This window comes from Struthio camelus, chromosome 6 (assembly GCF_040807025.1).
Source record: "Struthio camelus isolate bStrCam1 chromosome 6, bStrCam1.hap1, whole genome shotgun sequence".
In the NCBI taxonomy this organism is placed as follows: domain Eukaryota; kingdom Metazoa; phylum Chordata; class Aves; order Struthioniformes; family Struthionidae; genus Struthio; species Struthio camelus.
The window spans coordinates 12,049,537-12,072,738 of record NC_090947.1 but is presented as its reverse complement, the minus strand read 5'-3'; the positions used below and the strand labels follow the sequence as shown (position 1 = coordinate 12,072,738).

Genomic DNA, 23,202 nt, shown 5'->3' with positions numbered 1-23,202 from the left:
ACCTGGAGCTTAAGAACAGAGGCAAAACTACTTCTCCCTTGTTCTCTCCTGAGCATCCGCCTCCTCTCCTCTCCCTCATCTTCCCCTTCCTTTTCTAGCACAGCACCGAAGACGTGGATACCCCAGGACACACAAGTCGTTCCCGTGTCACCTGCCAGCTTTTCCCGCAAAGCGGCTGCACTAGCTCGTTACCCCGCACTGCTGCCGGCCGTGCCGCGGCTGCACAGCCTGGACCCCCTCCCCCCGGGCTGGACCCCAAGAGACCCGGCCTCCTGCCAGCCGCAGGCCTAGGAAAGGACGGGCACAGCCGCGATGAAGGGCGTAGGTGAGAGGCCCAGGCGGCCCCGCGCCACAGAGCGCGCCCGACCCACCGACGAGGCGCTCCCTGCTGCCCGGCCGCCGTCAGGAGGCCGGAGCCCCCCGGGAGCTCCCGGCAGCGGTGACTAGCAGCCCTCCCCGGCGGCCCCGGCCGCCGAGCGAGCGGGCCGGCACCCGCCTCCCGCCGGGCGGGGACAGGACGGGGCAGACACACCTTCTCCTGGCTCTTGCGCTCCTCCCGCCGCCGCTCGAACTCCTCGAAGGAGATCTTGCCCTCCAGGTAGTCGATCAGCTCCGGGCTGAAGCCCGACATCGCGCCGGCACGGCCCACCGACGGCCGCAGCAAACGGAAGCGAGACTTGTTTGATGAAGGACCCGAGTCCCGCCGGTAATCGCGCCCCGGCCCGCCCCGCGCCCTCACACAGCAGTTCCGCCCGGCGGAGCTGCTCCCCGCGGCCGCCTCCTAACGCTCCCACGCCGCCGAGGGGCCCAGCCCCTCGCCGAGGGGCCCGGGCTGACGCGCCTGCCCTGCGGTATAAAACGCCACGCCTTCGACAGCCAAAGCGTTTTGGCTTGAACCGGCGGGTTTCTGAACGCAGCGACCGCCCGGGACGGGGGCATCGGGGAGCCACATCGCTAAACGCCCCCCCTGTATTTGCTGCCTTAGGGAGGCAAAACACGTCAGCTCCGCGTTTACTTGCGCTCAAACCCGCGGCCGAGCCTTACGGGAGCGGCCGTTAGGAGCGGGCCGTTGGGGGGGGGGCGCGTGAGGCGGGAGCGGCCGTCAGGGGCGGGCCGGGGATGGGGGGCGCGTGAGGCGGGAGCGGCCGTTAGGAGCGGGCCGTTGGGGGAGGCGCGTGAGGCGGGAGCGGCCGTCAGGGGCAGGCCGGGGATGGGGGGCGCGTGAGGCGGGAGCGGCCGTTAGGAGCGGGCCGTTGGGGGGGGCGCGTGAGGCGGGAGCGGCCGTCAGGGGCGGGCCGCGGGGGGGCGCGTGAGGCGGGAGCGGCCGTTAGGAGCGGGTCGTTGGGGGCTAGGGGGCAGAAGCGGCGCATTCCCGAGAGGACGGGGAGCCGCAGAGACTGACGGCTGTGCAGTTAGCAACGGGCTTTTAATTGCCTGAACCGCTGTCTTGTTAGGACAGTCGTATGTTTATTGTGATTGTAATAATACCTAGAAATCTGTGTTAGGACCTAAGTTTCTGGAGGTGGCTAACGTAGAAACCCAGAACGCCTAGACAGGTTTGGGGAGGTTTCTGTAAGGGGTGATTATTTTGTTAAAGTCTGGTAAAAGTCCCCAAAACAAAGACCTCTGATGAAAGAATCTCAAAAAAAAAAAACCCTTTAAAGATGTCATGACATGTAATTGTTATACATTTAAAGGTAACATGTATTTATTTCGAACAGACAGCTGACAGTAAAAACACTCTGTTGAAATGAACTCTTCCTTTATTCACGTTTAAACAAACACAAGTCTGCTAGGCAAACCACTGTAGCCAAACGTCGCACGTTTGTTAATACACAGCAAATGTGCTAGTTACAGCAATACCTCAGATAAAGGTAAAAACTTTGACAGTGAAGAAAATTTTAAATCGTCAGATAACCGTTTACAAGTCAAAGCAGTAACATTTTGCTATGAAAGTTGCCGCTTCACATGAAGTTCAAAAGTTAACACCTGAAAGAGGAAAAAAAAAGAAGATATTAGACAAATATTTATATACACCTAGTGCACGACCCAAGCCCTGGTAACACTGACTGAAATACTCCAGTTGCCTGCAGCTGCTCCCTGCTTTCCAAGTTAGTAACAATTTATTGGTGGAGACCTTTTCCTCTTGTTAGTGAGGGACGTCCTCTCAGTTGGAGCTGGGGGTAAGGAACGGACTTCTGCCTTTTCAGAGAGCCCTGGAGCGTCACTGAAGCTACTGGCCGCAAGCGTTAGTGGGCGCTCACCTCCCATGCCACCAGTCACTGGCTATATAGCTGCTAATGCCAAGTTCAGCTTTTGCCCCCCTTTCATTAAGTGAAAGGGGAGATTTTATGGGCTGCAAGTGCCTGTGTTCGTCCTTCTGCTCCCCGCTTACATTCCTCTGAGGCTGATTAGAGACTCTTACCATTTCTGGGCCAGAGAATTTCATTTAATATCACTCAGTGATTGGATAAGTCACAAATAAAGAACAACTTAACTAGCTTCCTCTCTTGCCCTTTATTAATTTGTTTTAGTTGTACACCAGGCCTTGAACTGTCCTGTGTGTTGAATGTGGCATAATACAAACTCTCAGAAGTTCAGCAGTTTCACAGTTCTTATCAAATATGTATATTCTAAGCAAACAGTCTTTGGGGATTTTAAAGAATAACCAGTCTGAAAAATACAGAAAGATAGAACTTTTTCGCTTGCACAGTATTTTTAGGTCATTTCTACAAAGAACTCTAGAAAACTGGTTGAGCTAAATTTAAAATCTGCAAATCTAGAAAACAGTTGTGAAGGCAGAAGAGACTACCACAATTGTCCTGAATTGTCCTGTAGCTTTTGACTACAAAAGGAGATGTAGTTAAGTAGGCAGAGAGCAAGACAGAGCTAAAAATCCCAAGCTGAATATTGATTACAAAATAATCTCTTTAAGTTGTTAAACAAATCACCTAACTGCTCATATTCCAGTCTTACTGAAATCTTCATCTATTCGTAAAATGAGAGAAAACAATTATTTACCTGTCCTCAGAATTACCGGTATTCACTTACCCTCAGAATGAGCTACGAAAGAATTTATTACAGAGTGTGTTTATGTATAGATAAAATAATAAAATAACTGACAAGAACCTGCTATAGATTCAGCCTGGATTTATGAATAATGCAAGCGTGATCCATCTGAATTGATTTCATATTTATGAAGAGATGTGAGTCAGTTTAAAATAATTTTATTCAACCTTCAATTTTAGTGTTAGGAATACGGTAAACAGCATGCATGTACAAATATGTAACAGCTAAAGTATGCTTTGTTAGTGCAATATTTTAAGTCTAAGTTAATTTTCTTAATATCTGTATATCATGAGAAACCAATAGTCTCAATCTGTAATTTTACTAATATCAATTACTTAAGTAAAATCTTCTACGTTCTCTGTTATCTGTACATTTTCAGCAATCATTTCCAGGTGAAAAGCATAGTCTATATAGGTCTGACTTCATATTACTACTTACTGCACAATCACCCTGTGTTATTTCATAGAAGTAGTAAATTCCTCATAAATCTCCACTTCAATGATAGTAAAGCAGTTTCAGGGAAGAGTTAGGGTGCCCATTATTAATTTCTTCTCAAGAACAAGCTGCTTTTATGTTTCATACAGAAATGAGAGTCACTTGAACCAAACCTTTCACTTGATTACATTACAGGAAAAGACACCCTCTTTTACCTTGGTCAGCATTATCTCTCAGCCTTTGAAATAATTTGGAAAAGAATTTTTCCTTTCTTCATAATCTGCAAATGCAGAAGCAATAGGATCTGAGTAGAACATGACAGGCCTTGGTGCTTCATTGTTCATAGTGAAAGTAGCCGGGAACTTTCTGAGATCAAGACCTCTGCCTGAAAAATAAGCCTGGAGCGTTCTGAAAAACTGAAGATATTTCACATTTAAAAATACAGCACGTACACCTCAGATGAATTATTTCTACTGAAACAAAGTAAACATAATGCTTGCTCCTACGTGGGGTGAAATCCTCTATTTTCATATCACAGGCGTTTTTCTGTATCATAAACTAGTACAAAGTAGGCAATAGAACTCAGACTTCTCCACTCTGTCCACAGCTTGTCCATCTTGCAAAGTGTCCAAAGGCCACCAACCACCTGCTCCCCTCTGAACCAGAGGATTCAAGCAGCATTCAAAACGTATCCCTTATAAAAAGGGCACAGCAAAACCATTCCTAAGGGCAAACAGTACAATGCTGCTAAACATTTCTCTAGGAGTTAGCAACGGTGGGCAATTGATTTGAATTAGATTGCTTAAAGTAGAAAGTTTTCAGTAATGTTTCCGAAAACAATCTTTCTTTACAACAAATATAAAAACTGTATGAAACTAATTTTTCTTCCTTCACAAATTTCTCATAAGATCTTGCAGATTTTCCATTATGTTACTTTCTTAGCTGTAACTAACTTTCAGATCTTCAGACACTATTCACGATGCATCAGATGCAAATTTGTATTTCTAGAAGATTAAACAACGTCTAATTAACAGTACACATTTGAGAGAAACATAATAATCATTCCTCTTCTGTTTCATAAAACAGAAGCTGTTTTATAGATCAAAACACATTTTTTTAAACTAAAACTGCTGGACGGAGATATAAGAAAGTTACATGTACTACTTTACACTGAGACTGTCTCTTCATTTAAAAGGAACATATAGACTGAAGAACGGTCACCCAGTTGCTGCTGTTGTCTATACAAAGTACAGAGTTTCTAGTCTATGTTCAATGGGCCCTGCTTACATTTAACTTCAGTAGATAAACATTCTTATGATGGAAAACACAACAAAAAACCCCCATGTAAAGCTTAGGTTATCTTTCTTGCAGCATTTCCTTACCAGATCTCGGTTTCTAGGGTTATCTAAAGGTTTCCATTTTTCCTCTGGTTGGAAAGGAGCACCCTTTGCCAATCCTCTTACAGCCAATACTGCGTATAAAACTAGGAGCACCACCTTCCACATGGTGAAGAGATGAACAGGATATCTGTAAGAAGGATGAAGAACCAGGTGCTTTAAGTCCTACAGAACTGTCACTGCTACCAAATGAAGCAAGCACGACAATCCAGTGGACTGCTGAAAATAATTTATGGGTGGCAAGGAGAATCCGCCTGCCAGAGGCTACATCCAAGTGGGTGCTATCAACTTTTTTTTCTGGTTTTATCCTAATGTACTGGGAAAAACAAATTATTTTTAAAAAGTGTTTCCCATACCAAAGCTATTTCTAGACACTGAATTCGCTTTCCAAGTTTGACACTTAACATATGCAACATTTACATTTGCAAATTTTTCATTTGTAAAGACAGTACAGCCCTTTACATTGGCTGATCGGTTACAGCTTTGTGTGCTCCAAGGAAAATGCAAAAATATGGCTTGAGACCCAGACAGCTCAAGTTTTAAAACTGCATGAAATAGAAATGTACTGCACATATTAATAACTACAGTATTAATACAATTTGGTATAATGCACCAAAGATGCATTTCACAGCTTGATTCAAGAAAAAAGTATCAGATTCTCCTTTTCGCTCTCTTTAAAATAAAGCTTACCAGTAAATTGGCTCTGGCTTGCCCCTTCTTGGTTAGTCTGCTTGTAATCTGTGAGCAAACTGATCTCTCCACTTATATTTCTAGTGGACTGTAGGTGGGTGTCAATGACGTTAGCAGGAGTTCAAAAATACAGTAATGATTCCATTTCCATCCATGACATAAAGACCCTTGAGAATTTCATCCTTAATACTCCTTTAAGACCTGTTGCTATCGAACAGTGCAGTGCAAATTCCTCCTCCCTGAGCCATATTGCAGAAAATTGGTGGTTGGTGTATATAAGAAGTTTAAAACAATTCCCAACAGAGATAACAGGGCTGTATCAAAATACTATTTTTAATTAAAAATTTGTACACAGTATCTCCACAATGGTGACTAACAGATAAATTACAACTCATTGAATGGTTTTCACGCAAGATCAGATATGGATCATTTTCTTGATGCTGGAGAGAGAATGGTAAAGTCTGTTTCAAGATCCCAAACCATAACATTTTAATGAAAGCATTGCTCTTTTTTCCTGATTTTATCAGCAGTCAATATCCTCCTGTCAAGCTAGAAACGGAGACAAAGCCTGCAAGGAGACTAATTCTAATTTACCTTGCTCTTATTTCATAGCATCCTGCATCTCAAAGCTGCTCTAACTTTTTGTCTGTAATTTCATTATACTCTTCACTCAACTATTTACATGATGTTTTAGTTAGTATTATTTAAACTGTATCTCTAAATAGACACTTTAAAGACTACAGGCACTTGGCCATTATTGTACTCCTGATTATAAGTATTTATTTCTGACACAAAGCTTTACATCTTCCTTTGGTTTAAATTTTGCAAACAAAAGCTCAGCAAAGACTCATCAAGTACCAGAAACGGCAGTAACAGCAAAGGAACTTACACAAAGGCAGACCCAATCTAAGGCAACTAGGTTACTTTTTTATTTTTTTAAGGTATCGTTATTCATTTTCTGTTTAATTTTGTGTTTGACAAAGCATGAGTTTTCATCATCTTGGTAACATGGGATGTGTGTAGTTTTTCTACTTGACTTTCAGGACTGCAAGAGTAATAACTGAAAGTATTTCTACCTTCATGATTCCCTCTGCAACACACACACACACACACACACTCACTCTTTGACTTCTCATTGTTTGTTGTAAAATAAGCATCAATCTTTGTCATGTTAAACTATGCTGCAGATATCTTCGTATTTGCACAGATCTAAAGTTTCAAAATTTCAAGCTGAAAACGAACAACAGCATTAGAAAAGTAAGATTAGCAGCTTACCTAATTTTCCAGTATCAGAACATCTTTAATTTTAATGTTTCTGGGGGAGAATTGGGGTAGAGAAGCATAACATACTAGTTTGCTTGAAAAACATAAGCTTTGCCTGTTATAACTGTTCTTAGGTAATTTCTGGCTTACCAGAGCCAACATATGTGACCATGGACATGTCAGGATCCTCTGCATCTCTATTCCCTGTCTATCAAACAGGGATTCCCCTGCTTCCAAAGATAAGGTCTCTAGGTAGGTTTCATCCTTCTCAGTAGATAGCCAGATTGCGGGTAGATGAGAATTTGAATTTATGCCCCAGAGCAGTCACTTGATGATTTCCTTATATCTTCACCTAGAAGAAGGAATAAAGCTGTTGCTATGGTTATTTAAACCTAGCTCATTTCTTTTGAATAATGCAATATTTCATTCACCCTGTATTTGGGGTTTCCAGACTAAGTACTTGTCTTTCTTCTGCAGACTCAATGCAAAACACCTAGTAGAAGTTACAGGTTTAAAAAACAAAACAATACCTTCATTTCCCAGTCCGCCTGCCTCCAAAACCAGTCCTCAGCAACCTTCCAAACAAGCTACTTCTCCAATTCTGAAACAAAGAGCTACATTTATGCTATTAAAAATCATAGCAAAATTTCATCATCAGACCCAAGGATAGAATTAGTCCCTTGTTATTAGTTGTTGTTAGTGGTAGAACAAATGTAAAATTTAATTATGAACGGAAAATGGAGTGCTAGATTTCATTAGAGTGATAAATATGGGTAATTTTAGATGTTTTAATAAGCAGTTTAAAACATACATGGAAATTTCTTAATTTCAACACATCATTTAATTATTCAGCAGCCAGTTTACAGCAACTACGTCAGGTAGCAGGGGTATCTTAAGGCAGAATACCTGAATATGCTTACAGTCAACAGAGATTAAAAGAGCTTCTTTGGTTTTCTTACTCCCTGACAGAAATAGCAATGATTTTCTGTCCACAACTTGCTTTTGTTGAGGAAGTTTTTTTTTTTTTTGTAATATACATGACTTCTGATTAATTTATTTCAGTCTTTGCTTTCCCTGGCCAGAGACCCTGGTCTTTGTAGTCAGAAACTCCATTCAGAATTTTGTTTCTGGTACTGCCTGAATAAACAAAGATCTGAGGTATGTTGAATCATCAGCTGATAACACAATTCACTATAGTTGTCTGCTAACTTCAATCAGAAAATGTTTAGCCCCAGTTCCTCTTACAGTCTGTGTATAACCATTTCACTAATACATTTTTATGCCCTATGTACACATACAATCAATATCCTTAATTTTTTGGTATGTACATCCCTTCCTATGCCTGGAGCTGTTCTGGCTTTTTTTTTTTTTTTTTTTTTTTAAAGATAAGTAGCATATAACTAATTGAAAAATTAGCTAAATGTAGTTAAAGCCAAAGGCAAGACATTTTCTGCTTAAATCTTTGATATTACTCTCTGTTAATGTCAACAGGTCTCCAATCAGCTCAATTTTCCATTTGCTCACCGTGAAATGAGCTCAAGTCTACACACACACAGAGCTTCTGCTTTGCTCCTGTCCCCTTGGTGAATGCATGTCCAAGTCCACCTCTTCATTAGTCACAGCACACAAGCACTTCTGGGGGCTGGCTGTTAGCACACAGCCGTGTTTTTTTTTTTTTTAAACAAACAAACAAACAAACAAAAGGATAATTCAATTCTGTTGCCTAAATAACAGAACTTCTAATCTGAACCCTCCCCCAACAAGTGCTTGGTCCTTTATTCACCTTAGACGTGTTTCTTCTCTACAGTTCATACTGCTTCAGCTACTTCTTTTTTTTTTTTTCCACTAGTCATTTACGGAGTCTGAACATTTGGCATAACTAATTTATTGGTTTAGTAACATACTGTTTTTATCCAAGTTTTCCTTGTAAGGATTTCTACACTGCTTCCATTATAAATATTAATCTCCTGCCTCTAGGATTGGAAGTCCTTACCATTTGGGGGTCTAAGTGTCCAAATCAGAACAGGTGTAAAAGAGATTCATTACTTCTTTTTGCTCAAACCTGTCCTACCTCAATGAAGGCAAGATGACTACCTTTCCTTTAAGTTCTCCTTTTCCTCTCCAGAGGTGTATGCAAAGTCACTCTTTTTAACATCTATATAATTTATTCTCTAAATCAACCGGAAGTAGGAATACTTTCCTTTTGAAGAAATAAGGGAAGAGGAAAAAGCAGGAGCTGAGGTATAGTTTGCACATAAATTTTAGTTCCCTACTTTAGGGGGAAAAAAAAAAAAAAAAAAAAAAAAGGAAAGGAAAGGCAAGCAAGCCAGAACAGTTTTCTTCCATCCGTTTCTTTATTTTCTCCTCATTTTTGTAATTCGTTTTTTTCAAAAAGAAAATCTTAGGAATATATTGCAGTATATTCAGCTAGTAAAACACACCCAAATTATCTGTAAATTTGAAACATGCATTATTGCTGTAGCACCTCTGTGAATCCCCTAACAGAATTTAGACAGTTTAGATGACTGATGAAGTATATGGATATGCAAGATATTCAATTAGCATACTATTTTCTGTATGTTGTCTTTAAAAAAAAAACTATAAACTTTTTATTGTTATTTTCTGAGCTAAAAGCATACCCAGAATGATTTAAATGTGTTTTAGTACTGATTTTAATGGGTTTTTTGCCAAATAGTTTTTTGAAGATAATTGCACTATATTCTTTCAGTGAAAGTCAAACATAAATGGTACACATTCATATTAAAATACTATTAATGCAGTTACACTCATTAGACAGAATTACATTTTCCTCTGAGGATAGCAGCTAGTTTAGCAAAAGCTTACCAAGCCAGATGTCAGTGTGCCACATTTTGAATGTGTTTAAATTTAAGCTTTAGGTTTTTCTCAGCAAACTACATATACAGAAACACATCCTTTCCAAATCAAATATTTTGAAAGTGAATATACTAATTATATAGTTAATATGTCATAACAGGTAATTCTCATACATATCTGAATTAAATTCCACTGAAGCTGAAAACAGTCATAAACATAATTTACATGCTTAGTTACATGCAAGTTAATTCAACAAGGTAAAAATCTTGTTCTACAGTAAGAGGCATATTTATAACTAATTATTTAGCTTAGTTATAGAACAAGTTTTATGCACATGATGCTACATATGAACTATGCTACTGAACAAATTTTTCATTTTAGTGCAATTTTAATTATGATAAAAAAGGCAGGTGTAAAAGTCTATGTTGAATGGATTAAGATACTGAAACAAGCAGGCTTCATCAGATATGACTTTACTGTATTCTATTCAAGATGATGAGAGGAAAAAAAAAAAAAAGAAGTGTTCATTATGTAAATTAAAGCTCTAACCCAAACGTTTTTGTTCACTGTTTTTATTTTCTACAAGTTAGAAGGAAAAGCACCAAACTGCTCCACATGAGTACCTGAGCAAAGACTAAAGGCAAATGTTCACCACTACAGTCATTAGCATATTTGTACAACAGAAGTGCAGATAACATTCACAACACACTGCAGAGTATGACTGGTAAGTGGCACTTTTTTTTGAATTACAACCGTTTGTACTAATGCAACCATTTTATGACAACATACAGAAACATACACAAGTGTTTATTTAGCACAGCATATGCTATACAGCGTACAAGTCACGTGCATTTATATAAAAAAAAAAGTGACGTATACATTGCAGACAGGGAAACCATCAAACAAAAAAAAAAAGAAAGTCCCAGTCTGGCCCCCAATTAAGTTGCCCTCATCTTCAACAACAACAACAAAAAATCAATACTTAAGAGCACAGTTTTGAATTCTGAGAATTCAGCTTTCAGTAATGCAAACAGTAGTCAAAGATAACCATTCTCCAAGGTTTTCTCAGCATCTCACAAAACCAGGACTTTGCTGAAGCTTATCATACATTGCATGAACTGTATCTGAGAATTCACTTATAGAAGTTTTAATAAGCATGCTAATTTATTACAGCAGCATTCAAACATTTAATAGATAAGACCCTGTCAATATCTCTATAGACCTGTAACTGTTAGAGTTAGCTCCACCTAACACACCAGACTTACACTAGCTATACCAGAACTCAAAGCAGGAAGAGTTAAAAAGTCAGATGAGTTGCTCATTAAGTGATAGATTTTCCAAAGGTTACGTATGCGTTCTTCAAAGTTTTAAGCCCTCTTCATATTATAAAACAAACAAAGCAAAAAACCCAATTCCTCTTATCTCCCACAAAAAAGCAAACATCCGCCCTCATACATTTTAAATAGGTATTTTGCCCAACATTATACTGCTTTGGTGCTGGGAAAAACAATTAAAAAGTAACTAAGGAATGAAGTTACTAGGCCTGCACATTTTTTCTAGATTCATCAGGATATATAAAGGCGGTTCTGCACTCTCACTGATTTTAATACTAGTATTGTCTAGCCAGGAAGTCAACAATAACTAGGATTTCTGAAATAACATAATCACAAAACCAAGAAGAGTAAAAGTTAGGTGACCAAGAGTTTTAAGCCCGAAATTAACATAAAGAAGGAAGTAGCAGGGAAGACTTAAACAAGTTGCATGTTATCTGCTGTGCGATGGCATCAGCAGAGTTGTGGCAGTCAGATTCAACTTAATTCTCAATAAAAGAAGATTAGTAACTTTGATTTGCGTTGCTTTAAACAACTGCTGGGATCTGCTGACATGCAGTCATTTCATGTGCATGTCTAAACATCCAGGGTCCAACGATAAGCTTTAAGACATGACATCTTTATTCAAGATCCAATGTTACTACTTACACTGAAAAAATAAAGTCAGAATTTCTGGGTTTTTGTTCAAGACATATAAAGAATCCTACAGGGAGACATCATTTAAGCCAGAGGTGGCTTTCCCTAAACTCTTCGTATTAAAAATTATACATACGGAAATCTTTTACTATAACAAGGCAAGATTTCAGGATCTTCACTATTTCTGATTTTCTCTAAAGAAGAGAGAAGAAAAAAGTGCATACATCTATTTTTAAAAAGTTTCATTTTTTTTATGAAACTATTTTTCTTAAAAAGTGAAATTCACTATTCAAAACTTCTGGAGCTTAAAACTCTCTCGCAAACTAAACCAAACCAACCAACCAAAAAAACATCCTGGCTTTTTTCTTTCATCAAGGCCTAGATACCGCTGCTCAACAATATTTCACTTGAGCTACAATTAGAGGATTTTTTTTTTTTTAATTCTGAAGAAACTGAAGAATAAAATAAATGAGATTTTGACAGACATTAAAAGGTGAGACATATCTGAGACTTCATATTTTTCTTTTTGTCACAATACAAAGACTTGAAAAATTAAGGTCAACTAAAGCTTTCTGACTTTGGTTGGTGTGATTCCAACCTGAAAATGTACTGTACTTCTCAGAAATCTTCATTCTGTAAATGCTTAATTTCTGTAAATACTACTGTTGGTAAAGAGGGTCTTTTTTTTTTTTTTTTTTTAAATATTTTCCCCAAATCAAGTTTCAGTATGATCCACAACAATATTTTTGGTCATTCTCAAATGGACTTTCAAAGTGAAATATAAGGCCACTGAAGTCCATAGGCTACAGTTACAGTGTATTAATTTACTGGTGTAAGGCACAGATTTTTTTTTTTTTTTGCCCTAGAAAGCTACAAGTTTAAAATCACAGTGAGGAAATAATATCACATTTTGATTTTGGTCTGGTGCTCTAATTATGCTTGTCATGTCTACTTCTCATAAACATCTGTAAAAAATTTCAGTTGTCAGGTACTGAAGTCTCAAACACTGTTTCTCCTCCTTAAGTGACATAAATGGAAAATACTGACGCCCAATTAATCCCAAAATAATCGATTTAACATTAAAAAAAAAAAAAACAAGACACTTGCAGTTTCAGCTTGATGCTTAATACAAATCTTGAAATTACTTAAGAAGTTGGAGGAAAAAAGTCTTTGCTGGTATTTCAAAGATGCAAAACTTCAATAGAACAACAGTCTACAGGACAGTGGCTGTGCATCTTCACAGCATCAGTCACAGTGGTTATTACTGTGAGCATTATGTTTGTCTTACAGGGGAAGGGCACTGCAAACCAAGGATAACTTTGTACAGAGGGAGGAGCTGGAATGATGTGCCAGAAGACTAGTATTATGAAAAATAATTCACAAAAGAACTGTTTTTTGTGTGCCGTTGGCTTTTATAGACACATAATTAGTCCCGATTCTTACAGAATCTAGACCACAGTCAGTCAGTAACTGCAGAGAAGCCATACTTACAAGACCTGTTTGTAATAGGATTAGTTGCAAGACCTGTATGCATACAAGATTGCAGAACGAAACCGGAAATCTTAAACTAAGTTAAGGTCCAAACATCACAGCTTTGACTCAGGCTTCCATGTTACAATGCAGTAAGCACATACTTGAGGCAAGTACACACTTAGATACCTGAGGAGCTGAAGCCCTGGACAGATTTCCTTAAGTAAAAGCTATAGAATTTTCTTCCCTACCACTTACAAATTTATTAAACAAAAGCAGTAATGTCTATTAACCAGATAAAAATGTATACATTTTATTTAAGTTTTTAAGATAAATGAGCTGATTAAAAGCCTTCACTACATTCTTTCATAAACAAAAATGTGTCAGACAAATATTTGTAAAAGGTTTTCAAATAAACTTTCAGAGGTTTTAAATACTTTATTATGAATACTAGCTTAACGTTCTAACTCTAAAAAAAAGTAGAAAAACCATTTAACTTTAACATAAAAACCAATCTGTTTGCCAATGAATGACAATTAACAAACATATCCAGAGGTATAGAAGAGTAGCATGTAGCTTTGGTGACAGAAGTATATCTCCCCCTAATGGAACAGGGATGAAAGTTTTAAAACCATTTCTAGTACAGTGCTGTTTATAAAAAGCTACCTCAACTATTTTCCACAAGGGAACGTAAAGAGCCAAACACGAAAACTAAATGTCTAAAATTCATTGTGAAACGTAGAAGAAACTTTAAGAACTTAGGCTAGTAAATTTATAGAATTTAGGCTTTTTTCTAGTAGCTTAGTGACTTAAAACAGCAGCACAATTATTGTACAAACACTGTAACCTTCCCCCCACAAAACGTTTCCAGTAAATTAGAGTATTGAAGGTCTATAAAATGGCTGCTCTCTTTTTTCAGTGTAAGTAAGACTGAACTCTGTCTGTCTGAACTCTGTCATCACTGTACTGAACTAAGCTTGATCAAATAAAGTCTTCTGAAACGTTTACATTTGTTCACAAGCACATATTTAACTTTATTCTGTCCTGTCAGGGCTCAGAGAGCAGATGTATCAGGTTTCAGAAAAAGGCTGAGTGACAAGCTTATAAGCTTGTTACAGGCAAACAGATGGAAAACTAAATATCAACCTATGTAATAATGCTTTTTTTTAAAAAAGCATGAATACACTTTTTTTGTTAAACACTGACTTTAAAGGTAACCCAGTTAGTTTATAGATGAGAACTTCACTTAACATTGTTTTGTTTCAAGCAGAAACATACAGGAAGTCTCCGCTTCTTCTGCTATGTATTACAATTACTCTCTTCAGTTGGGCTTTGTTTTCTTTTGTTTTAACTTTGCAAATGAATATTTCAGAATGAATTGTTACATGTATCAGTTCACTCAAAAATCAGAGCAGAACTCTAAATATTAAAAATAATAGTAACTGAAAAGCCTGTTACTGCAATTTTCTTGGAAAAACAAAAAACAAAATCCCCGTTTAAGATGATGCTGACACATGACAAACTGAAACCCCCGTTTAAATGGGAACCGAAAATACTACCTTTGGACAATATTCATTCAGTTTCAAGGTACATTTGGTACATTCGGTCAAGAGGAAACACTTTTTCCTTTACCAAACAGACTCATTATGAACTGATAACTATATGTGTAGCTAGTGCTATTGCAGTGTGATAAGACCACAGGAAAAAACCTGCATGGTTAATCACACCAACCAGAAACGATTATAGAGATCAAGAGCAATTCAACCAATGGAGATGTCACTGAAAGGTTCTCAGTAAAACCCACTAAGAAAGCACTGATTTTGCTGTACATATATGCTGTACTTAAAACTAGTAATATTTGGTACTCTAGGTTCTTATCCTGCTTTTTATTCTCTTTCTGAAAGCTTATAAAATAGTAGAAAAGAGCCACACAAATAATTCTTACATTGAATGGATTTGCAAGTACAAGCCACAAAACGTTTGTTTTGACAGCATACCCTCCATCTAACTGTGGTGAACATCCACATGGATGAAGAGCAGCAGTTTGGCAAAATTAATACCTCAACTTCTGAAAAAGGAGAGAACAATGGAATTGGGGAATGCATGTTAACAGAAATCTTCCCTTATAGAGCACAGTTCCTCTAATCCATCACAAGTTCATTTGCATCTTGCTCCTCTTCTCCCATATAGTCTAGATAGCCTAAAATTAGAAGAATAAACTACAAATTTAATTTAGTTAAAGATATTAAGAGACATTCCAGTTGCCAAAGAACTTTTTTATAAATCCAGTCTGCTCATAATAAAGGATACCTCATTAATGTTTAAACTTCCTCATACAGTGAATTAAAAGCTCTTATAGTGGGTTAACCTACATTTCTACTGAGATTATAATAGCGAACGGGGGCAGAACTAGAAATTTGCAGGACAGGAACTTCTCCAAAAAGAAGAAAAACAATCCTTGTATTTACCTGAAAGACAATTTTAGACATTTATAAAATCCAGTCTTTTTCAGAATGGCAGGTCGTATCATTCATCATCTCTTAGGGTGGAATGAATTGTTCTCTGGACTTGTATTCTTCACTCCCTCCCCCACTAGTTGAGAGTAGATGCACCGATGGGTCTAGTTGGGAGGAGATGCCTAACTCTCAAGCAACTGAAGACAGACAGTCCACAACCACTATCTACAAAATCCAGACACACCTCTCTGAGAACAAGGTTTTCATCTAGTAAATGACAGAGGAAGCATAGAAAATTCAAACTAGCAATAAGACTTCCCCCCACCCCCCACCCTGCCAAATGAAGGTAAGTAACCTCTGGAAAAAGGAGCATCAAGGGAGATGTGATAAAGCCTGTCATTTGGGATTTTGGACTCAGGATTTCCGAAAATGTATGTTCTATTCCTACCTCAGATTTGAAAGTCATGTAGGAATCACTACACAAAATTCTATAACCTGTTTCAAGGAAGAATGCTAACAAGTATTAACACAATCCCTGGCTTCAGAAAAATATTGATAGATGAAAAATGTGGTGTTCTTCTATGCTGCTACAATTTAGTATGTTTCATAGTGGGGCAAATTTTGGAAGTCTTTCTCAAAGCTGTCAAAGTTACTATATGCTTAGACTGTTAACTTTTCTTATTCTATTATTTTATTCCACCTGCAGCTCCAACAAAATCACTAAGACAAATGGGGTTGCGCGCATAGAACAAAGAGCTAATTAAGATGGCAAACCAAAATTAGAAGAACAATACAGCAGTAAGCAAAAAGGACCCATATAGGCCAAGGAAATGACCTTCTACAGAAATCAGATCTTGCACATTTCACAGAAGGCCTTTTACCACAGCCCCTATGCAGTTTTGTCATGATCTTTCACCAACAGCCACTGCATAGTAGAAAATCTACTCTATTCTTCTATGTTGGAATAGTAATTTTTAGGTTAAATGGACTGTTCGATTTTAGCTACAAATATATACACACATAAGTTATCCCATATACGTATACTGTAGCATACATTTAGTTAGAAGGAAGGTATCAAGATATAATCTATTCAGACAGCTTTTCTGATTACAAACACTATGCACAATCTAGCCTTTTATATAAAATGTTAAGACTAGAAGACCTGCACATAGATAACGGATAACAGTGACATTGGTTTAACTACCAATAATCTTATTCAGTTAAAGCAGTTTTAATGACTTACTGATAGCTTGAACTGCTGGCTTGCTTATGAGGTGACAAAATAAGTGCTTATTTCACATTTGTCCTTCATTTTGGAAGGTCACTGCAGGAACTGGTTAAGTCTTCCCAACCAGCTCAAATGAGTCGACCCTAAAAACAAGCTAGAACTGAGGCACTTCAGGCAAGAATGATGAGATACAATAAAATAAATGGGTCAAGCCCTACTAGTATATGAAGAACATACTATAAATTGATTGTGAGCAGCAGATTTCCTGTTACTATCCATATTGTAGGATGATTAAGCTGGTCTAGTATTTCCGTACTAAGACGACAGGTGCCTCAGATATGGTGGAGACAGCTAACACGGAAGGAAGTAACACAGAAGCTCATATCTACACAGAATCAACACATCATTTTTAATAGTTACAGATCATTTTAACCTAATGGTCAGTGGAATTTCTTTTGTTAGCAAATGCATATCCAGGGGACAGACTTCCTTACAGACAGCTATTTTGACCATTAATATAAAAGGCAGTCACTGTAGCATCTAGGCACTAAGATAATACTTTATACAGACCCAATAATTACAGTCAATATTTCTCACTATTAGTAAGGGTTTGTCCACACAAGGAATTTAGCACAGGCAGGACATGAATTTACAATAATGCAGCTATTCCACATTAATTCCTTGTGTGGACGTTTGCTGTAAGACAGTTGCTTCTCCATTTACCCTGCTCAGGAAGAAACCCTGCCGTGTCTACTTGGAAACAAAGCACAGCATAGCAACTGCACTGTAAACTTGCACCATGCCTCAGCATTTGCTAGCTTCTACATACGGATAAGCCCCAAGAATTAATTTCAGAATTGACAACATTCTAGAGAAAACTGGCAATGTTTTAAAACAACATTATAGCAAATTGTTTATGAATCTGCTGGTAACTTTCCTGAATAGAAAGCTACACAGAGCATTATTATCACTCTCACAAAAAGTAAAACGTGTAAGACTTTCAATTATCTCACAAATGTTCAACTAACACTGATTGAACAAATAATTTGCTAGAAATAACAGTTCTGTAGAAGCAGTACAGTTCTAGTTTACCTAGATACAACTGTGGCAGCTTATAAATGTAGCATAAAATGGGTTAAAAGTATACTTGGCGGTGTAGTTTTTGTGGTAGTCACAGTGTGCTTAAACTTGTTTTACGTTTTAACCAGCATACTTTAGAACTGCAAAAGAAGCAAGTTCTGAACATACACACTGTACCAGCATACTGAGTAAAAAAAGTCTGTTTCAACAAAGTGAAATATAAAAAGTGTCTGCAAGGCAAATAGAATATTGATATGTTAGATGCACATAATTCACTTTAATTTTTCCAATCAGGAAATAAATACCATGAGAAGCTTTCTAAGCATTATGAAAAGAACATAAGCTTTTCATAAAGTATTCACAGTTCTGTCATCTTTCCCAAATCATGTTATTTATTGATTATATAAATCTAAGCTTTTCTTTGTTGAAACTTGCCCCGTCTCCAGTGTTAGTTTCTAGGCTGCACCATTCTTCATATGTAAAATACACATTACACAATACAACACAGTACATGGAGAAGAAGAGAAAAAGTTACGAAGTGCGGTACTTTGTATAAATGCGTTCGCCCAAAGGCCAACATTGCAACAGACAAAGGGAGTGGAACTTTGGCTGCCATCCTCAAGAGTTTACTGTAAGAAGATAAGAAAAAAAAAGTAACCATTTCTGTAGCCCCACCTGCAGCATAAGATATGCAAATACCGTATTTCACTTTCTTTTAAAAAATGAAGTATAGATTTCAAGGGTTTTACCATTTTTTAAAACAGAACAAAGAGATTAAATGGGCAAAAACAATTCTTGTATAGCAAGAGTAATTACAGAAAAACATATTTAAACATATTTAAAATTCCCTTTAAAAATATTCTTACATTAATTTAGAAAAAAATTCCCTGTAACAACGAAAGAGTCAGTATTTTAGAGCCTTTGAGTTCTAAACTCAACAGGAGTTGCAGGAACTGCAACAGGATACTGCAAAAGGATAAACTACATTGTTTATTATTCACAATTTTTCACGGACACTGACAAATTTTCTATCTGAACAAGAAATGTCTGTCCGCAAAACCAAGCGCTCAAAACTTAATTCAGTAGAAAGCACAGGTTACCCTTCTGCAAGTGTGCCCACAAGGGGGAGTTACAAGAACATAACTATAATGGTTTAAATTCCACTTTTCATTGCCACTTTCCAATGGTAACTACTAAGATACATTAGGATTCTGTAACATTTGGAAGGATTAATTGAATAGTACATGAAAAATTCAGTAGTCAAGAATTCCTTATGCAACTGATTGTTTAGATAGGAAGTACTTCATCTAGTCCATGTAGTAAATACAGGTCATTTTCTCCATTTAACTGAACTACAGGTAACTTGCATGCATTTTACTCAGCTCTTCTTTCTAAGATGTAACCATATGAGTTTATGAATCTCTATGAGGACTGTACAAGTCTGCACAGTACAAACATTTTTAACACAGAAACTAAAGTAGGAGAAAGAAGCAGGAAAAAAACTGGGGATTAGGCTACACTACCTTAATTTCACTTCAGAAGTGCTTGAATTCATGAGAATTTCTAAAATTGATACAAGGATAATAGCTGTAGATCTACATGGATCAGGATCAAGTCTAATATTGTACCTGCAAAAAAGTGAACTGGTTTAAAAAGTATGTTATTTTTAAATGACTGCATCCTACTACAGAAATTACGCTATTAAATGAAATCCAGATTGGGAACAAGCATATGCTAATAATTCAAACAACATATGAAAGGTATATGGCATCACAGCCTGATTTTAAATTGTTTATGAATCATCACCTTCTTAAACACATCATTGATTCACTTAAGACCTACTTATACCATTACACAAGCCAGATTACACAGAAAACCTATTGTTATAAGTTAACTGAAGACAGATGCTACAGTAAGGTAAATAATAAAACGAAGAGTCAAATATTTGTAATTTTGACTCCCTTCTTGTTAGAAAAGTTCATATTCTTTCTTTTTGCCGTTAATCGCAGTTAAATATGTTACCTGAGATTTTTTAACCAATAAATTAAAGATGGCAAGTTGAGCAGCACAATCCACGTGAATAAATTGAGCATTGTAACATGCATCCTAAGAGTGCTGACATCTTCAGCAATTGTTCTATTGTTGCAGAGAAACTGCGTTGCTTCTGATGTACCATCTACTGAACTTTGTTTTTTGACTGTGTGTTTAATGGCATTCTGTGAAGTTTCTTTTGAGTGCTCTGAATCCTGAAAATAAAAGACACAAATCATGAAAACATGCGCTGGCTTATAAGAGCCCATGTTGGAGGAGGAGGCGGGAAACACTATCCTAACAGTATCATACCAGCTCTTATTTAGGAAGATTTGCAATTTACCCCTCAAAAAGCCATCAAAAGGAAAGCTCAGTAGTTCAATTTTAAAGCATCTAAGCTCAACCAGCAACTTCCCTTACATTAATAGTTTATATATCTTTGGAAAAAAAAGAATGGAGAGTGGAGATACCCTGACACAATTGTAGTGATGAGAAAGGGAGTTCTTGGAAGGAGGAAGAACAGAATGAAAAGAATAATAAAGCATACAGGTGAAAATCACAGATGATAATTCATGAAAATAACTGAGAAGGTAATGCAAGTGGCAGTAAGATGTAAGTTGTAGGCATAACAAAAATAGACTAATGAGGGGAAAGCAGATGTTAACTTCTAATGACAGAAGAAAGAAAAAAAAAAAAGTAAAAGAAACCATGATATGGAGATGAAAAAAGAAAGCGAGAGGATTTAACCCTCCCCCCGCCCCAAAAGAAAAACAAAGAAAACTTTCAACAACTTTTGCTGGCAGACAGCTTTTTCGATTTTAAGTTTGGGAAAAAGGACAGGTAGTTATTACATACATGTATCCGCGTATGCATTTATTTTAGATCCTATAAGTTAAAGTAACTGAAAAAAGAGACAGAATTCAAAAAGTATAAAACCCAATGATACATTGTTTCTTCACTCCTTTTCAACAGTTTACTGCCGTTTCAGTCCATATCCATCTAATAAATAATATTTGTCTTTTCCTGATTAAAAAAAGAAAAATAAACCCCTACAAACTTCCTATCTGGAAAAAATATGTACCTGTAGTGTAATTATTATCTGGAATTTATTTCTTTAGATATACACAGGTGCACAATCAAATACCAAAATTTAGACAGAAAAACTTACTGTTCTATATGTGTTCAGAGACTAAATTTTCTTCCTAAACTCACTTAAGTTCACAGGGCAGTGAAACAGTGAATGCAAATAGTCACATGTGATGGAACAAACTACTCATGCCTTGGCTTTTCTTTCACACCATACACACAGCAAGTAATTCTACAGCCATCCAGTCATCACAGCAGCTTTTAGTTTTCTTTCCAATCTTATGCTACCAAGGCAAGATACTACCAATTCCTAATGTATAGGTTTGCCACATAATTTGTGATCATTTATCTGAACACAAGCAGGAAATGAACCTACCCCATTAAGCGTGTTTTGTTCTGCTCTTACACTTACATGTAGTTTAATAACCTGCAAGACAGACATTTTGACTTTATTAATAGTTTATTCATATGAAAGCTGTAGCATACAAGAAAAAAATTCTTGGGCTAGCTTTTTGTCTCATTTCATAGCTAGCTGGTTCCAGGGCCCCAGTGGAGTTGCAGTGCAAGAGCAGCTCCCCCCACTTTTATAATAGCAGCATCCCAAGTTCTCCCTTAAGTCAGAGTTACCACGCACAGAGAAAGAAATTGGGCTGCTCTACTTTCTCCTGTTCCATTGCGCTTGATAGTGCACAGGAGAGAATCTGCATATTCCTCACTGCCTCCTCCTCCCTTCTACTAACTCAGTTCTGCTTCTCCTTCCACAGAAACCCATAAACAGGCCACATAAAAGTAGTCCAATGTCAGAGAATTTGCTGCAGAAGTAGGAGGAGTGTCAGCAGGGAAGTGTCCTTCGCAGGGTAACCTTACATCATTAGGGAGTTCAAGATATTTAGAAACAGCACTGCTCCTCAGGCTGTGGTTTCAGCTGTCACCTACGTATTTCAGTCACGCTGCAGGCTGCTCCCAAGCAGGGTGCTCTGCTTTGTGCCCTACTGCCAGCTCCATGCCCCCAGTGCTTCCCTTGTAGCCAAGTGTAGTAGCTGTATAACCATAGGGCGAATCTGATAAGTTAGTTGCTCTGATGCCACGGAGACCATGGAAAATAGACGGTGGGGGACTAAACGCAAGTCCCCATGGTACTAGCCAAAGGATCAAATCAGGCATACAATAAGACTACCCAAATTCTACAATATATCTACATACCCACCCTTCTTTCTTTACTCCATAAGGATTTGTATAAAGACTCTTTAAAAATAGGTATCCTACAGAACATCCCAAGCCCCCTCCACTAAAATTTCTGTTCAAGAGAGTTACTAGTCTTTGATTTTATAATATTACATACCCATAAGTTAAAAAGTATATTTATATGACTTATTATAGTGGGCATATGGGGCCATATAGTTTTTTTGGAAGAATTCTCAGAAGAACAAAATAATTCTGAAAATCACGTAAGTGTGAAAGTCTTTGATAAGTACCAAAAAAATTTCAGGTCTGTGAATAACAACATTTATTTTAAATATGAAAAAGGGTAACTTGTTTCTTTGCTTTTAACACTGGGTTAATTCAAAGCAAACAACATTTTATATTCACGTATCAGTCCAAACATTTAGCCTTTCAGTACCTTAAACACATATCGAAGATAAATAATGAATATAGTAAATGCACCACAAGTGGTCCAGCTAACCAAAGCAAGAGACACCACCACACACACTCTTCTGGGTGTAATCAGCTCGTTATCCTTTTGAAGTACAGAAGGTCTAAAAGAGAGAGAGACAAAACTGATGTTATACTCTTGTAGTAAAATCCAATTTCCAAAGATTAAAGAATAATTCTGTTTCAGGAATGGCTGCAAACAATTAATCATTCCTAAATATTGATCAACCACTGGAAAAATAAAGTTAGCTGAACTGTAACATATATACCAACTGCTAGGTAAGCTACTTTGTAATACAACTTGCTTATCAGACAAACTAACAAAACAATGTTACAGCTCTGAGAAGGTAGGTCTGTAATGCGCCACTTAATTTGGGGAACATAGTTTGGTGAACATAAACCTTTAGAGAATGCTAACTCTAGATCTGCACCAGTCATTAAGTTCGCTCCAAGAGAACCAATGTCTTATTATTATTACTGCAGAGTTAAATCATGGAAGTGACTCCCGCTGCAAATGTTAATACACCGCAGTGCTTGTCTTA

The 23,202-nt window shown here is 37.6% G+C and overlaps 2 protein-coding genes across 8 annotated transcripts in view; both read right to left on the bottom strand.

Annotated features, from left to right (window-relative positions):
* GTF3C3 (general transcription factor IIIC subunit 3) overlaps positions 1-1,063 on the bottom strand; it is a 28,319-nt gene extending 27,256 nt beyond the window's left edge. For both annotated transcript variants that reach the window (XM_068948265.1, XM_068948263.1), the window contains exon 1: positions 533-1,063. In XM_068948265.1, coding sequence (XP_068804366.1) covers positions 533-631 — 99 coding nt within the window. In that variant the 5' untranslated portion in view covers positions 632-1,063. The remainder of the gene's footprint in view (positions 1-532) is intronic.
* Positions 1,064-15,003: 13,940 nt separating this feature from the next.
* PGAP1 (post-GPI attachment to proteins inositol deacylase 1) overlaps positions 15,004-23,202 on the bottom strand; it is a 35,767-nt gene continuing 27,568 nt past the window's right edge. For 3 of the 6 annotated variants that reach the window (XM_068948266.1, XM_068948269.1, XM_009681567.2), the window contains 5 exons: positions 22,629-22,764; positions 21,384-21,434; positions 19,913-20,136; positions 19,414-19,518; positions 17,197-18,519 (listed from right to left, as the gene is read on the bottom strand). In XM_068948266.1, the coding sequence (XP_068804367.1) occupies positions 18,381-18,519; positions 19,414-19,518; positions 19,913-20,136; positions 21,384-21,434; positions 22,629-22,764 (655 nt within the window). In that variant the 3' untranslated portion in view covers positions 17,197-18,380. Of the gene's footprint in view, positions 18,520-19,413; positions 19,519-19,912; positions 20,137-21,383; positions 21,435-22,628; positions 22,765-23,202 lie in introns of all 6 variants that reach the window. The other 3 variants (XM_068948270.1, XM_068948267.1, XM_068948268.1) reach the window with 3 other exon arrangements.